Source organism: Dendropsophus ebraccatus, chromosome 12, assembly GCF_027789765.1.
Source record: "Dendropsophus ebraccatus isolate aDenEbr1 chromosome 12, aDenEbr1.pat, whole genome shotgun sequence".
In the NCBI taxonomy this organism is placed as follows: domain Eukaryota; kingdom Metazoa; phylum Chordata; class Amphibia; order Anura; family Hylidae; genus Dendropsophus; species Dendropsophus ebraccatus.
Genome location: NC_091465.1, coordinates 16,577,665 through 16,595,336, shown reverse-complemented (window position 1 = coordinate 16,595,336; position 17,672 = coordinate 16,577,665). Strand labels below are relative to the sequence as shown.

The following is a 17,672-nucleotide window of genomic DNA, read 5'->3' as shown; positions in this document are numbered from 1 at the left end:
AAAATAATGCACTTGGGAAGGAGGAATCCTCTATCCGAGTATTACATCGGCAGTACTGTGTTGGAAAAGACTTCAGAAGAGAAGGATTTAGGGGTAGTGATTAAAATGAGTCATCAGTGCAACCAGGCAGTGGGGAAAGCAAATCGTATGCTGGGCTGTATAGCTAGAGGTATAACCAGTAGGAAGAGGAGAAGAGGAGACTGTGATCCCACTGTATAGAGCTCTGGTGAGGCCACATCTGGAATACTGTGTCCAGTTCTGGAGACCTCATCTAAAAAATGACATTGATAAAATAGAACGGGTCCAAAGACGGGCTACAAAAATGGTGCAGGGTGTGAGGCATAAACCAAATCAAGAAAGAAGGATTTGAATCTGTATAGTCTGGAGGAAAGAAGGGAAAGGGGGGGCATGGGGACCGCCGCGGCCTGTGATTGGCTGAGTTTGGCCAGTCAGCTGTCCGGCTATTCTGAAGATAGAGCGCGCAGGACCCGGGGATGAAGACAGCACCGAGAAGACCTGACAGGTAATGTATGATGCTGCAAGGACTGCAAGGACATTGACCTTGCAGCCCTCGCTCAACGATTATCGGGCTGTGGAATAGGTCCAGTAAACAAGCGGCGATCTAGCAGATCGCCGCTCGTTTACATCGTTGATCGGGCCCTCCTCGGCCCGTGGAATAGGACCCTTAGAGATGATTAAAGATTAAAGTATTGTATTGCCCACCAAAAGTTATACAAACCACCAATATAGACTTATTACAGAAAATGCACATAAAGTGTTTTTTTTCCCTGCACTTATTACTGCGTTAAGTCTTGTAGCCTCTCTAGTCTTGACCCGCTAGAACTCCCAGAGCTGTGCGGTGGCTGCTGGAGAGGATGATCGCAGGGCTTGGCACTGGACCCTGCAACTGAAGACTAGTGCGTGTGACCAGGGCAACTGTGTGCCAAGCAGCTGCTGCTGCCCCTGACACAGTTGTGGTGCCAGTATCCCCGTCCCCCAGGATAATAATATTGCACATCTCACGGTGGGGCAGTGTTCCGCTCTGCCCCGGGGATGCTGTATCCTGGCGTGTCTGTGTCCCAGCTGCACCTTAATAAATATGGTGTGTAGATACAGGATTGAACTGCAGATCCCCATAATGCAGTAGCGTAGTACAACAGGCTAGAGAAGCAGGGCTACTTTCAGAGGTCTGCATGGTCACATGACAGCAATGGGGGAGGGGTGTGTGTTCAGCATGGACCAGGAAGTAAGAATCACAGAGCTCTGCAGGAGGACAGTGACAGAAACTTTTCTATACAGCAGTGTGAATAGCTGAGTGTGAGTGCAAGCACATTATAGCAGGAATGGAGAGGATGTGAAACAAAAGGGCTGCTAGATACTGCAGTGAGCATGAAGGAATGAGCAGACTTCCTGGGTCAGTGTACAGTGCTGTAGACCACCCTATGCAGACCATGCCCTACCCCCACTCCCCCTGACACCCAGTGCAGGGAGCTCTTAAACTAAGTTACAATTTTTAAAAACTGTGATATCTTCTTGCAAAGTGCTCTTAATCCAGGTTACTTTTAAAGTGATTCTGTACCCACAATCTGACCCCCCAAACCGCTTGTACCTTCAGATAGCTGCTTTTAATCCAAGATCTTTCCTGGGGTCTTTTCGGCAGGTGATGCATTTATTGTCCTAAAAAGAAACTTTTAAACTTGCAGCCCGTGCCAAACGGTAGTATCTGTGCCCTAACTTTGCACCACCCCTCTGTCCCTCCTCCCCACCCTCTTCATCATTAAGAATACCACTGGAACATTTTCTACATGCTGAACAGGTGCTTAACGATCCAGCCCATGTGCCGGGCTGACACAGCTGATGAATAGGAGACAATCTGCCTGGAGCATTCCTAATGAGGAGGAGGGTGGGGAGGAGGGACAGAGAGGGTGTGCCAGCCCAATGCATACGCAACGTAAGCCTTGACCGTTGGGCAAGGGGCTGCCAGTTTAAAAGTTGTTTTTTTTAGAACAATAACTGCATCACCTGCCAAACGGACCCCAGGACAGATCTTGGATTAAAAGCAGGTACAAGCGGTTTGCGGGGGGTCAGATTGTGGGTACAGAGTCACTTTAAACTAAGGTACCACTGTAGACACAAAACTTGGCATCAATAAAAACCATACATGTTCCCGCAAAAAATTAGCACAAAAAGCAGCTCTGTAAATTCTGCAACTACAGTAGGTGAAAATGTTTTCAACTCAAAGCACCAAATAACAAAGGGGAATGTCTTGTTCTGGTTTCAGCTTTTTTGCAGAGGTGTCTTTCTGATATATGGCTTGTCAGTTTAAGAAAGTATTATGCGAAAAATCGAAGAATTAAAAGGAACCTTTCAGGTGTCTTTATCCTGCCTAGGCCCTGGGCCACATGAAACAAACACAGGCTTCACCATTACAATCATCTATGATTTACTGTAAAAACCCTGCAGCATTTCAGAGAATTTATAGTTTAATGACAAGATGGGAACTGAGCAAAATGTCAAGGAGGCAGACTCCCCAAGTCGCTTCACATCTGTGTATAGTAAGACGTCTTATTCAAGCCCAGTCGGGAAGAAGTCGTTGGAAAATAAATCATAGTAGGTTGTAATGAGGATGCCTGCGTCATTTCTATTCTGCCCACGGTTCAGCCACCATGAAGCACTTGATAGGTGCCCTTTAAACAAGATCAAACTAGGACTACAGGACTGAGACCCTGCTGGTCAATGATTGAACAAGCCATACTTGTTCAGCTTTTTTCTCATTGTTCTGTAATAATTATTATAGGTCAAGGATGTCAACCTTCACCACTCCAGCGGTTGCAAAACATCAATTTCCATTATGCCTGGATAAGCAAATATATGGCTTTACCTGATTAGCCACCACTTTATGGCAAATAATAGGGGGGGACAACGTTGTATCATGCAAAGTTAAATACACACTCAGGGTGCGTTCACACCTACAGGATCCGCAGCAGATTTGATGCTGTGTTCAGTTATTTAAATGAAATCTGCTGCGGATCCGGTAAGTGTGAACACAGCCTAATAGATGTATCCATGCAATAGATGCACCAGCCAATGGATCAATTTAGAAGAAAGTTTTGCAGATTGAGAAGATGAAGCTATAAGCCCACTCCTCACTCCTCAGAGACCTCAGCCTTAGTTTATTACCAGGATCATCAGTTACCACACTCCCACTCATTAAACACTACTTGCGGTTTTATGGATAAATTTAATAGTTTTATTTGATTTCTTCTAATAACCCAATTTCTGTTGCAATGTTAGGGTTGAGTTGCCTGACTATATTGAAGTTCACGTGAGTTCTAATTTATAAGATTGGTTATATTATTTATCTTTATATCTTTATGTTATTAATTCCGAATGATTAAACATCACAGCTCTGTTTAAATTATGTTATTCCGAAGGGTAAGGTCTTACTGGCTGTTATGGCACTGTGTCAACTTAAACATACTAACTACTTAACCCTTTGTGGACCAGGCCCAAAATGACCCAGTGGACCGCGCAAATTTTGATCTTTGCGCTTTCGTTTTTCCCTCCTCCCCTTCTAAGAGCTCTAGCACTTTCAGTTTTCTATCTACAAGGCCATGTAAGGGCTTGTTACAGGAATAGTTGTACTTAGTAATGGCGTCTTTCATTTTACAATAACATGTATGACGGAATTCCAAATATATTATTTATGAAGATATAAATAGGTGAAGGGGGGTTTCTGTGTCTACGTAATGCACTATATGGTAAAAGCGACATGATACCATTATTCTATAGGTCAGTCCGAACACAACCACATGCAGGTTACACAGATTCTCTAATATTATATATATTTTTTGAATGAAATCCTTTTTTTGGCAATTAAATATTAATAAAATGGGTCTATTGTGACGCTTATAACGGTTTTATTTTTTCACCTATGGCGCTGTATTGGGTGTAATTTTTTCCGCCATGATCTCTAGTTTTTAATAATACCATATTTGTGAAGATCAGACTCTTTGATCACTTTTTATTCATTTCTTTTTATATATAATGTAACAAAATCGGTAATCCGCACACTTTTTTCCCTCATTTCGTCTATGCCGTTCGCAATGACGCTGGTTATATTTTAATAGATCGGACAATTACGCATGCTACGGTATATTATATGTTATTTATTTATTTTTATATGCTTTATTTATATAATGGGAAATGGGGGTCTTCTGGGGACAGACTTCTAGGACGTACCGGTGGTTTGGGGGGGGTCAGATTGGGGGTACAGAGTCGCTTTAATGTTTTCCATGTACTAACAATTTTTCTTACTATAGAGTGATGGGCTTCAAACTTGTGAATGGCCTTATACTCCTCTGCAGACTGATGGGCATCGACTGTTCCTGGTCTAAGATTATTGCTGATGCTTTTATACATATATCTGCTACCTCCCTTTAACCCAACGCCAAGGAATAAAAGCATCAGCAAGCAACAAGCAATGTCCATTAGTCTGAGGAGGAATAAATATTAGAAAACCCTAACCTATTGTTACCTTCCCATAGGGTCAGGGACGTTAAAGGTAGTTTTGTTACTTTCATCTTCAGCGTCATTTTTGGTGAATCGTCACATATGCAAATTAAGCAGTTTGTTGCACTGGGGGAGGGGCCAACTACCACCCTCAGCGCACCAATCTTTCCCACACATTCTCTTGAATATTTGTCCGGCACTCTACAGTGATAAGAGCTGTCGTGACGTCATTGAAGAGCACCACCTCTATGTTCATGATTGGTGGCAGATCTGTGCACTGAGGGTGGTAGTCCCGCCCCCCAGTGCACCAAACCACCTAATTTGCATACCGAATAATGCGAAGATTCACTGAAAACTGTGCTGAGGATGAAGGTAAGAAAATCACCTTAATTCTTAGCATCTTCTGCTTTATGGGAACATAACAGCAGGATGGAGTAAAATTTTGCGCAATGTTGTATTAGAGGAGCATTGTAAATTATAAGCATTACTTCTAAGGGAAAAGCGAAGGTTTTACTGCATCACTGTACAGGCTCCATACTTACAACTTTTCATCACGTATGACACACAAAGTTCCATGAGTAACTACAAGTTTTTCACCATAACAAATGGCGGAAAGAAATGCAGATAATACATGAATATCACACTGTGGTTTGACTGCCTCTTAATGTACATAAATACTTCAATAACCTGCATGTAAATATACTATTAAACATGCTTTAATAGTACACTAAGACTTTGGATGGGAGGATACCGTTAATGTCAAAATGTTATCTACAAGTATGTAACAAAAAAGACTTTAGCGAGATTATGTGAACACATATCAATGGCAGGAATGCTACCAGTCAGACGTGAATACAGGAAGTAAGCGTCAATCATTTGCACTAGCAGCAGACTAATATTAGCCATCCCCAGCGTGCACCATTGATTAGTGTGCCAGAGACAGCAGCCTGAGATTACTATGTTTGCTTCTGTCCTGTTAATGCAAGGTGACTAACAAGATAATATGGTCTTGGCTTAAACACTGTTATCAAGAAACACCAGAGCAGCTAAGAAGGTTTTCAAAACTATTTCGGCCTCTCTGTCAACATCAAGGAGCATGCAATATGCCCTCGGCCTATGACAATGGCTCATAGATTAGTCATTAATACTCAGTCCATGAGAAACACAGGTTAAGCAGCCCAGCTGAGACTGGTTCTGGCAGCCAAGAGACAATGTTTTCCATCAAAATGGAAAAGAATAAAGTGGAAGCAAGCGATGGTGAATAAGGAGTTAAAAAAAGTGACTTTCCCGCAGGGAACAGAGCTCAGAAAACACTTCTGTAAATGTCCTTATTAAAAAGCAGTCAGGGACTTTATGTTCCCAAGGACTAAGCACGTAACAATCTACTTTCACCGACTGATCATGAAGACTGACTATAGGATCAATCACCTCTTGGGTGAAAGTCAGCTGCTAGAAGTCATCTATACAACAGGAATATTCCAGCTGCAAGATTATTCCTATTCAGGAGAGTAACACGAAACGAATATTGGCCGTACTTGGCCGATTACCAGATGTTCAGGCCGATAATTGTTTGGTGTAATAGGTAACATGCAGTGTCGGCTGATGTTGTTTTTCAACATGTTCTATTAAAATAATGACAGAAGTGGCTCTCTTCAATGGGACTAAAGATTAGTACGGGCAGCCCCTCCCGCAGCTCCTAGGCCTAGGGATGAACCCCTGACGAAGTTTCGGAACGGGACATAATGTGTAGAGCTGTTCAGACCCACACACAGCCAGGATAGACCCAACATGGTGATATCATTCTAGCCTTCAATAGCACTTTTCACTTTATTCTATATCTTTCTGCAGCTCTTCTTGTATTATTTCGGCAATTTATGACCCATGTGGTCATGTATACTTTTACTAGCTGGCTTATTAATTGACTATATGATAAGTGGGGGTTTTCTACATTGTATTGCAGAGGCTGTCTGTGGTTTGTAGGGACCATATTGTATGGGTCTCCTTAGGATGTTTTTTTTAGTTTTAATTGGGTAAAGGGCATGTTGGTAATCATGTAATTTTAAATATTGGTGTTCAATAAAGTATTGATTTATACCCTTTAATTATTGTGGTGTGCCTAGCGCTATATGACACTTTTTTTTCTTTTTGCAGGATGCATAATTGGATGGTACGTCAGTCTAAGAGCACCTGATACCTAGTTGTACAATTCCTCTTTGCTTACATTTCTTTGATCTGACAGGTTGGCGCTCGCTTCCTCCTCTACTTGTTATTTGTAATATGACGCTTAAAGTACCAATCTGAAGGACAGCTAAAGATGCATAAAATAAAAAGAACTTACTCCACCATTTTCTTCCCATACTTCACAATGGGTAAAGAACATTGCTATATGTAAAACAGTACTGTCTGCTATATTCTGCTGTTTGACAGTAAAAGTTTGGGAGATTACACACGCCTAAACAGCGACCATGGCATTTTACCAAATAGGAATAGGTTATTTAAATACATGGCTGTATAAAGTGTAAACTGTAAGCTAATTATGGCTTAAAGGGGTTGTCCAGCTTAGGCTACTATTAATATTTTGGCATAATCATGAAGATTCATGCAGTTTGATCTCTAAAACCTTCACACAATGCTTGAGTGACATGTCTCAGACTCTTACAAAGCTCCTAAGCGTGTGTAGTATAGGCAGGTGTACTCTGCCAGACTTCATTGCTTCACTGAGCATGCCCAGGAGATATGGAGTGAGGCTGATAGAAAGAAACCAGTGATGACCAGCTAATGGTATGTCAATTAAGCATCAAAGAGAGTGGGGAGATTGAACTAGATAGCGGCACTGCCCCATGAGACTCCATCAGTAATTAGCATAAAGCATGTGGTACGCCTATTTCTATGCGGTATAATGTCATGGTGGTAGTTCAGCAGCCTAAACGCTCTTGGCAGGTTCAATGTAGAGCCCCCTCAAATATAAATCCAAGCAGCGCTGCCCCCTAATAGCAAGTGAAATGATTTGCCAGCCCCAGCTCCCCCATCTTAATAGAAGTCTAGTACCCTCCCTACAGTGAAGGAAATGCATAGCTATACCCCTACACAATAAAGTGCATTGCCAGCCACGTCCCTACATGCTAATCCCCACTCAATCCTACATTCTCGTTTACTTTTTAAGCGAGCTATACGTAAGAGTAGCGCAAGATCGAGTGGAAAAATCAGCAACGTTTTTTTTTCCTTTTAAAATGTAAAGAGCAGTGTGGGGCTAGCCACAAATACCAACAACACTGGAAAGTCTTGTTGCCATTTGCATTGGTGACCAGAAAATCTTCTGCCACATACTGTGAATTCCATACAATATAAAATTGAAAAAAAAAAAAAAGAAGTATACCACAAGACATTTTTTTTTTTTTTTTTTTAACATGGGAGTTGCCTATACATAGCCTCCCATACATGTCTGAACACTGTTCTTAAATTAGGCCATGCCCCCTTTTCCATGACCAAATTTACTAAGAGGCACACACCTCTTGAGTGGGTGGCCAGTCCTGTTCCCGGTGTATCACATCTGCCCCTGCTTCCAGCAGGTGTAAATTTGGATCACGACTTACGCCTGCACCAGGTGTAAATCATGATAAATGAGGCAAGGGAGGAGGCCCCCCCCCGCCAGGGAGAAGGGATGAATCTGCGTCTTCTCCCTGGCTTATGCCTTGGGCAGAACTTCCATCAGTGTCTCCCTGGATGTTTACCCTAACACATGCTCTTTATATACCGCATAATGAAATGTTTTTTTTAAGGGTACACAAAAACGTGGTTGACAACGCTTTTGTGCATGTTAAAATTAACCATTTAAAAACTGATATGTTGAACGGACTGCAAAAACGTAGTGTGAACCCAACCTTAGATCTGCATTATGGTGAAGCGTGGGTGAGCCCTTATGCTGATTTCTGGGAGAATTTAAAAAAAAACAAAAAAACACCCACTTTATAGTTTTCCTATTTTTGTATTTTTTGTAATAATGATGGGCTGTATTACACATTTAACAATATTCATCATCCTATTCTCTTTACATATTGACACACAGGAACCTCCCCCGCTGTGCGGATAGAAGAGCGGAGCTTCTTCCTGACTTCAGGCTCAGATTATAAAGGTAGATCCATAAAAAAAATTTCTACCAGGAATATAATTACAGCGTGCTGATGCCAACCTTTCACGCCCGCAAAGTTCAAAACAGGTATAATAATGACGTGCGCCTATTATGGCTACAATTATTTATTTGGTAACCGCTTTTCTAATGGTGAAATATTGTTACATGAATAATTTTGCTATAAAAGGCGTGGAAACAACCAGGCACTTTGTTTTACTATCTGAGATACATTCTAATACCTGCAAGTAGGTCACAAAAAATACAAAATCAATAGTTACTGTTGTGGGGTTAGAAACCTCGGTGGGTGTTGATATGTTTGATTAAAAAAAAAATAAAAAAAAATAAAAAAAAAAAGATAACCAATACAAGAAAGTAAGAAATACGTTCAAATTGATCTCTGACTTTCACTTTAAGATTTTTTTTTTTTTAATATTACTTAAATGGCAATTTTAACTCTCGTTCATTCACTTTCAATTCAACTGTTAAAATGTATCCTGAGAGACCAGACAAAGAATCTATAGAAGTCGATGAAGAGAGTAGGATGGGAAAGAAGGAATAGGGTAGAAGATGCAGTGATAGAAATACACGGACTGAGATGCTGCAGGCTATAGTAAGTGTCTAACAGTCTCACCGCAGTGCTGGATTTACAACACTACTGTATAATATTCTTCACGCTTAAAGAGTCACTGTCATTAAAAATAACTTTTGACGTGTCATTAGGCAGGTTAAAAAGATATTGATTGCAGCAGGTCTCAGTGTGATCAGGAGATATAGCAAGAGAGATAGTGCTGCAGCAGCAGCGCGATCCACTCCCCAGCTAAGGCTGGGTTCACACTGTGTTTCTGCAATCCATTTAACATATATGTTATGGATAAAATGTCATCCGTTTGGATCCGTTTTTCCATTGACTTCTATTTTAAAAAAAAAAAATAAGAAGAAAAAAAACACGGATCCAAACAGCTGCATTTTTTTTCCTAATGGACACAAAAGTAGACACAAAAGAAACCAATTAAAAACGGATACGTTGAACAGATTGCAAAAACGCAGTGTGAACCCAGCCTAATTCCGACAATGTAGTCTTATAGACTTACATTGTCGGAAATAGCCAATCAGGAGATACGGCCAGGAAGTGGATGGCACTGCTGCCATGCTCTCCCCCTGGCTATATCTTCTGATCACAGTTCTTAGCAACGAGACTTGCTGCAATCAACTCTGCAATTTACTAACATAAATCTAATTAAAAAAAATAAACGTTAATTCTTCGTGTATTTCATAATCTCAAGAGCCAGGTGGGTATCTACAGGAATATCTTAGGCTGGATGAGCACCGAGCAGTTTGAGAACCAAGCTGTTTTTTCTGATAAGTAATAATATAAACATGTTTCATTTGTTCCAGCATCCATCTCTAGCCAACTACTGTACTATTTAAAATAGTACAGTACTATGCATTTATAATAAAATAGTGCACACAGAAACCCTTACCCCCTATTCTTTAAAGTGCAGCTTCAAGGCATTAGCAGGAGGAGTTGGCAAGAAAATACAATGCAGCAGAGAGGGAGGACTGGAGGAGAAGGCTGAGGCAGGTGGCAGAGAAGAGACAACACCAAGCAGCACAGCCACACAGTGGCACAGACACACCAGTATATCAACCCTATTGCATACTTTTGTATCATCGGTAAATAGATGAACCTTCTCATATGTCACTTACATACATATTAAAAAAACAGACCCTTGTGGCAGACTACTTGTAAGCAGCCACACCAATATCGACAACCCCCTGATTTCTATCCATGAGCCAACCACAAATCCACTGAACTATCCAGCGACAACATGTGTTCGAGAAACAATTAAATGTTATAACCCTTGCAGATGTTGAAGAAGCAACTCCATCTATGTATGATGATTTTCCCGTCTCAGACTATTAGGAAGAATCCAAAAGGGCGGACATAGCTGGAAACCTTGGTAAATTAAAACTTCCTGTACGTTAATGCAAGACCTTTTGACCATTTAAAGCAGCACTATCAGCAGGCTCGGGCCAGTGAACCTGCTGATATGAGCCAGCTGCTATTTACCTCCAGAATCCAGGGCTGTCATTTATATTCCAGTCCGGTAACAGGTTGCTCTTCGCTAATTGCTGATATGCTAATTAGCTGTCCCAAAACATTTGAGGCATTCCCCATGCTCCTAAAGCACCCACTCGGCCCGCCTAGGCTGCCTCCTCCCAGCTCGCCACACTATGCATATTAATATATGCATAGCTAGGCCGCCTGTTACAGCGCATGTGCAGGAAGCAGCCTGTTACAAGCGGCCTAGCTATGCATATATGAATTTGCATAGTGGTGCGGCCGTGCTGGTGCTTCGCCCCAAATGCTCCAAACACGCTAATTAGCAGATCAACAATTAGCGAAAAACAACCTGTTACCGGACCAGACCAGAATATAAATGAAAGCCCTGGAATGCAGAGGTAAATAGCGGCTGGCTCATATCAGCAGTTTCACTGACCCGAACCTGCTCATAGTGCCACTTTAAATTGTGCTGTCTGCTTCCAAGCTGTTGTCTCGGACACTTCCATATTCATATACAGACGGATATGTGGTAACTGTGGTACTGGGGGGACGTTCTCACAAGCATGGGGAAGGGTTAGGGGGGTGTTTGTTTTCATTGTTTTTTTATGGCTCCTGATATGTCATTTCTATTTAATGCAATATTACCTGTAGAAACTTAATACTTAATGTTCTTCTGTTGTATGTACAAAAATCAATAAAACACAAATCCAAAAGCCTAAAGCCAATGAACAAAGAAGAAGAGAAGCCACCCCCATATCTTTAATTTTAGGGAGGAATAGACTAGAATCTGACTCGACTTTCATTTGTATAAGCCCATTAAAAGATTGTCCCCAAAGTGGTCAAGACCTCAGAACATACACACTGTGGAACAGGTTGCTAGCCTTTTTCACCTAGGAATAAAGGTCATCTACTTTTGATAATGGCTTCAAAGTGGGGACTGTTAAGGATGTGATATTCTGTACATTTAGTGAAGCCATTACAATATGGCTCTTACCTTCTAAACAAGTAGAGATGTTTACATTACATAAACATTGAGGCTACGCTAGAAGCTCTTCTCGTACGAGCCAAGGGAGTACTGATGCATGCCTTAGTAGAAGAACACCCCCCCAGGGATATATAAAACTGGCTGCCATCTTTGAATAAAGAAGATCCACCTTAACCATCAGTGTGTCAGGGAGTTTGATTCTCAGTGCGCACTATAAACTTTATAACTTGTAATTCGGAACAGACAGACAGCATGGCAAAACTCTTGGAGGTGCATCCAATACAATACTGTGTGTCATCTACAGCTTTAAGAATGTAAGACTGGATCCTGAACAGGGTTTGAGTACAGGAACAAAATCTCCTTGAAAATATTGTTTGAGAACTGACTTGTGTATTTGGAAGTACTGATGTAGTTCCAGTTATTGACATCAACATGCAACAATTGTTCTTCAAGTTACGCAGTACAGAATATGACTAAAGAAGAATTATCAGCAGGTAAGATGACCCTAAAGGCTGTATTACACGTTGCAATTATGGTTTAAGGATTCGCTAGTGAAAACTAGCGATTTTGTAGCGAAAGATTCTGAGGTTACTACACCGACTACTGTTACGAACAATCATTTTTAAGTCGTTACATAGTCGCCAATCATTCCTCAGGACAACCCATACAACATGTTTTATCAGCAAATGACTTTGGCAATGACAATCGGAAATCCACCAACGATAACTTTTCAACATATTGGAAGACAAAAATTAATGATTTTTCGTTCGTCTTTTGATTGTTTGGTGTTATAACACGGACAGATAATCACTTATTTTTAATTGTTATAGTGAATTTTTAAACTATAATTTTTAAACTATATTACTATTTGTGTAATAGGGCCTTAACCTGTGGATAGCTCCCTATAGTGCACAGTGCAGTGAGGATGAAGGTATGTCTCTTACTTTCATCCTCGGAGCCGTTCCCTTGCTGTTATAATATAGTCCTCTGTCTGGTAAGACTGTATAGAGACACTCCACTGACATGTATAGGCCAGGGGCGGATCATTGCTCTGGGTGCGGAGCAGTCCTTACTGGACAGAGGACTACATTAAAAATGAAGGTAAGAGACACACCTTCATCCTCAGTGCCCCATGTACAAAAGGGGGCTATCAGCAGGTTAGATTCATCTAACCTACAGATAGTTCCCTTTTGAAGTATCTATCTGGTGTGGTTACAGAGAAACATTAGAAGTGAAAGACATTGTACGACTTGCCCATACCTCTGCGTCACAGGAAGCTTGCTGGTCATATTCTAATTTATAAATAATTTACGATCTTCTGTATCCGCAGAGCATCGCATCCCACATTAGGTCTGGATCAAACACGACTGGTCAATACTACTGGTTTGGGCCACTTTGTGTTGATATCTTAAAATCTAAGAATACAGATCTATTTACCACTCAATGTGTTAACAGGTACAGATTGAATGAACAATCATATAAAAAAAAACATCTGGGTGACATGAGTTTAGTAACATCTGTATGGAGAGTCTTGTGCATCTAAAGAAGTCCATTTGTGCAGTTTTCATTAAAATATCCTAATCCCATCCTAATTATTGGAGGTCCCAATGCAAAAAAGGTGTTTAGGTACTGCTCTTCTCAAGTCTCCCAGCACTTATCAGCTTCTGTATGTCCTCCAGGAAGTGGGTATTCTTTCCAGTCCGAGACAGGGCTCTCTGCTGCCACCTATGTCCATGGCAGGAACTGCCCAGAGCAGTAGCAAATTTTCATAGAAAACCTCTTCTGCTCTGGACAGTTCCTGACACAGGTGGCAGCAGAGAGCACTCTGAATGTCTGATTCTTTTGTTTCGGAAAGTTGAATAAATCTGGCCCAATTCCCTTTAAAGTTTACCAGTGTATTATTAAGAAATGACTCATGTAGCACCCTTGGTCATTTTAGTAATGTACATCTGTTTGGAATTCAACGCCAAAATAGTTATGTGCTCCATTGTCCCTTCTCCCCCATTGCATAGAGTGGACCCTTAGGGAACGCAGCATCCCTCCAACTCCATTGTTTCTCCGGAGTACCCCTTTAACATGCTGACAAACATAACCATCAGTATAAACAGATATACACCTGTATGCCAAATGCCTCCCTTCTTTCAAGTGACTTTTCAGGATAAGCTGTCCTGTGTGTACATGACAAGCAGAACTATTTCTGGGCGTTATATAACCTGTATATGGGATATGAACGGGAGCTATGGAGTTGGAGTGATGCTACATTCCACTGTATGCAATGAGGGAGAACAGACGACAGGGCTCGTAACTCTATTTTGGCGTCAAATTCCAAACAGATGTACATTACTAAAATGACAGTCACTTCTGAAAAATAAACCGAAGGTATGAGTATAGACACGATAGCTTTATTATGATATGGGGTCCATGGAATGTCATAATCCATTTCCATCCTGTACCCTCTTCTTCAGGTTGAGAATTTGCATACCTTATTATACCCCCCCCCCCCCCCCCCCGATCTTCAACGGCCTCTATGGTGAACCACAATACCACAATGGACTTACTGCGAGGATGAGAGTTGATCTTCTGCTTTCATGGAGTCTGTATGGACTTTTCATGGACATTTAAAATTCTACCAGTAGGCCTGATGTTGCACCCCCCATATATGCCTCCCTATGTTTTGTTTGCTCCCCATGTTCTGTTGCTCGCTTATGCAGATTGTGAAGCTTTGTTAACTTCACTTTGTCGCCTGCACTGTTAAAGTCGATAAATCTTCTATAATCAAAGATTTGTTAAAAAAAAAAAAAAAGGAAAAATACACTGAAGATAAACGTTAAAGGGAGACAAAAATCAGACACTCACACAGTGCTCTCTGCTGCCACCTCTGTCTGTGCCAAGAACTGTCCAGAGCAGTAGCAAATCCCCATAGAAATCCTTTCTTGCTCTGGACAGTTCCTGACAGAGGTGGCAGCAGAGAGCACTGTGTCAGACTGAAAAGAATACACCACTTCCTGTAGGACATTCCTCCTTTTTTGCCAGAGTACCCTAATAACCCCTCTTCTTTCACTGCCTTTTGGAGTACCCAACCCAACAAGGCATACCCTTTTTTTTTTATCACTAAGGTTACCTAGAGTCAATGCAACACAAGGACAGCAACATATGACAAAAATTCCCCCCCCCCCCCCCAAAAAAAAAATAAAAAAAATAGAAAAATGTTTAATCCACATATTGGACAGGTCAATTTCCTGTAGTATATTTTTCACAGTTTCAGTTCTTGGTGCCCTAGGCATGTGACGTCTCTCGGTTCTTCCTCCCTTTTTCTTTGTTACACCTCTGGGCTGGATTAACTTTACCAGCCCGACCCCCGTTGCAATGGCGCATGCGCAGGATTGGGCGACTGACAAGGATGATCCAGCCCAGGGGTGTAGCTAAAAAGAAGGGCGGGGAGGAAAAATTAAGAGGCGTCACAGGCCTAGTAGACAGACACTATAGGCCCCGCCTCTTTGACCCCGCAATACCACACACAAACTGAGGAGAAGAGTGGTGCTGTTTCTGAAAGAGCGTTTTTCTAATATCAGACAACCCAATGCATATGATGGGAAAGCATTCATCCATAACAGTATCCTCCTAGCATGCGTTGGGTGCCTCTAATGTGCGTTACACTACTTCTAGCTGGGAATGGCTGATAACAGGGAACCATAGAGTAGTGAACTGGAGGTTGTAGTATCCCTTTAAGATCATTATTTTGAATCCACACTGTAGAGCTATGTACATGTTGCTGCAGGTACGCCTTCTCTTTTAACTCGTAAATGCTATTGTTATAGAACCCGAGTCATGGAATAGCATTTACATATTAAAATGTAGCCTACAGAAACTATCTGGCATTTATAGACAAACACGCAAAGAATTACAGGGCAGGGAATCGTTCCATTGTTTATCTCATGAATCTCTTGCCGTAGTAGAATAAATTCATATATTATTGGATGCAAGAGCTATCTAGGGCATATCCATACAGTAAAAGGTATACAGTACAATTACACTGACTCATTATAATTATATAATATTGGGTTTATGTAAGGCAATCAGATGCGTCATGTTAAATTATAGTGATGCTATTCTACTACATCCAGCGTCTGAAAGAGAAGAGCACCTCCTACTGTCCTGCAGTGTCCACATCTGTCCAACAGAGGGCACCCAACAGCCCAAGAATTGGAGCCAGGTCAAGAGAATTTCCAACTAATATCCAAGAAGCAAACCATGGGCAGCAAGAAACCCTGGGAGCTCCCTTATCACAACAGTATATGATAGTGGGATGTATATAGGACAGGAGACGCTGTATATAGGACAGGTGGCGCTGTATATAGTAGGATGTATATAGGACAGGTGACGCTGTATATAGTGGGATGTATATAGGACATGTGATGGTGTATATAGTAGTATGTATATAGGACATGTGATGGCGTATATAGTAGTATGTATATAGGACATGTGATGGTGTATATAGTAGTATGTATATAGGACAGATGGCGCTGTATATAGTAGGATGCATATAGGACATGTGGCGGTGTATATAGTAGGATGTATATAGGACAGGTGGCGGTGTATATAGTAGGATGTATATAGGACAGGTGGCGCTGTATATAGTAGGATGTATATAGGACAGGTGGCGCTGTATATAGTAGGATGTATATAGGACAGGTGGCGCTGTATATAGTAGGATGTATATAGGACAGGTGGCGCTGTATATAGTAGGATGTATATAGGACAGGTGGCCCTGTATATAGTAGTATGTATATAGGACAGGTGGCGCTGTATATAGTAGTATGTATATAGGACAGATGGCGCTGTATATAGTAGGATGTATATAGGACAGGTGGCACTGTATATAGTAGTATGTATATAGGACAGATGGCGCTGTATATAGTAGTATGTATATAGGACAGGTGGCGCTGTATATAGTAGTATGTATATAGGACAGGTGGCACTGTATATAGTAGTATGTATATAGGACAGGTGGCGCTGTATATAGTAGGATGTATATAGGACAAATGGCGCTGTATATAGTAGGATGTACTGTATATAGGACAGGTGGCACTGTATATAGTAGGATGTATACAGGACAGGTTATGTTGTATATATTAGGATGTATATAGGACAGATGACTCCATTCACTGCATAGTGTCCGAGCTGAGTTACTGTAGTTCAACTCCTGATGTAACGTATGGGAGCAGAGCTGCAGTAACTCAGTATAACCTATGGTCACTACATAGGGAAGGAAGCCATTTACTCCTGGCCCCATTCACAGTGCAGACTCGCCTGTGGCAGCCCAGCGGAACTGCTGATCAGTGGGTTTTTGGCACCCTGATCACATATTGATATCTTATCCTGAGGACCGGCCATCAATATGTGGAGCTGGAACAACTACAGGTGGGGAATGGGGAAATTTTAATAAGTGTATTTATGTATACTTAATAATATATGAAAATGCCGACCTGACTGATGGGTTGGCTGCTTAGCAAATCGGTAACCGCAGCGGTATTCTGCCCCAGTCATAGACGGGCTGAGCGGGCAATCCAACAAACAGGTTGTGACATCAGCTGGGAAGCTGTTCCCGAAGCCCTACGGGAGTAATCCAGCACTGGAGAGGGCCGGGAGAGGTAAGAAGCGATGGTCTATTACGTCCCCCCTGATGTTTCATAAATTTTTTACAGCGCTGGACTTTTCCTTTAAGATGCTGCCTGCAGCTCCACTTCCATGACTGCCTCTTCTCAGTCCTGAGACCTGACACTGCAGTCTGCACCCTCAGTATATAGACATAGGTGTAGCCATGCCAGAAGAGTATACAGGGAACATCCTCAGCATACATATACCATCATACTGGGAGGCATCTATACTTTCTGCTGTCTAATGCTACGTTTACACGGAACGATTATCGGGCGAATTTTCGTGATAACAATCGAATTCGAACAATAATCGTACGTGTAAAC

The 17,672-nt window shown here is 41.6% G+C and overlaps 1 protein-coding gene across 1 annotated transcript in view; it reads right to left on the bottom strand.

The window, feature by feature from the left end:
• KCNJ5 (potassium inwardly rectifying channel subfamily J member 5) overlaps positions 1 to 17,672 on the bottom strand; it is a 72,691-nt gene that overhangs the window by 52,945 nt on the left and 2,074 nt on the right. The window contains exon 2 of the mRNA XM_069946509.1: positions 12,952 to 13,106. Coding sequence (XP_069802610.1) covers positions 12,952 to 12,980 — 29 coding nt within the window. The 5' untranslated portion in view covers positions 12,981 to 13,106. The remainder of the gene's footprint in view (positions 1 to 12,951; positions 13,107 to 17,672) is intronic.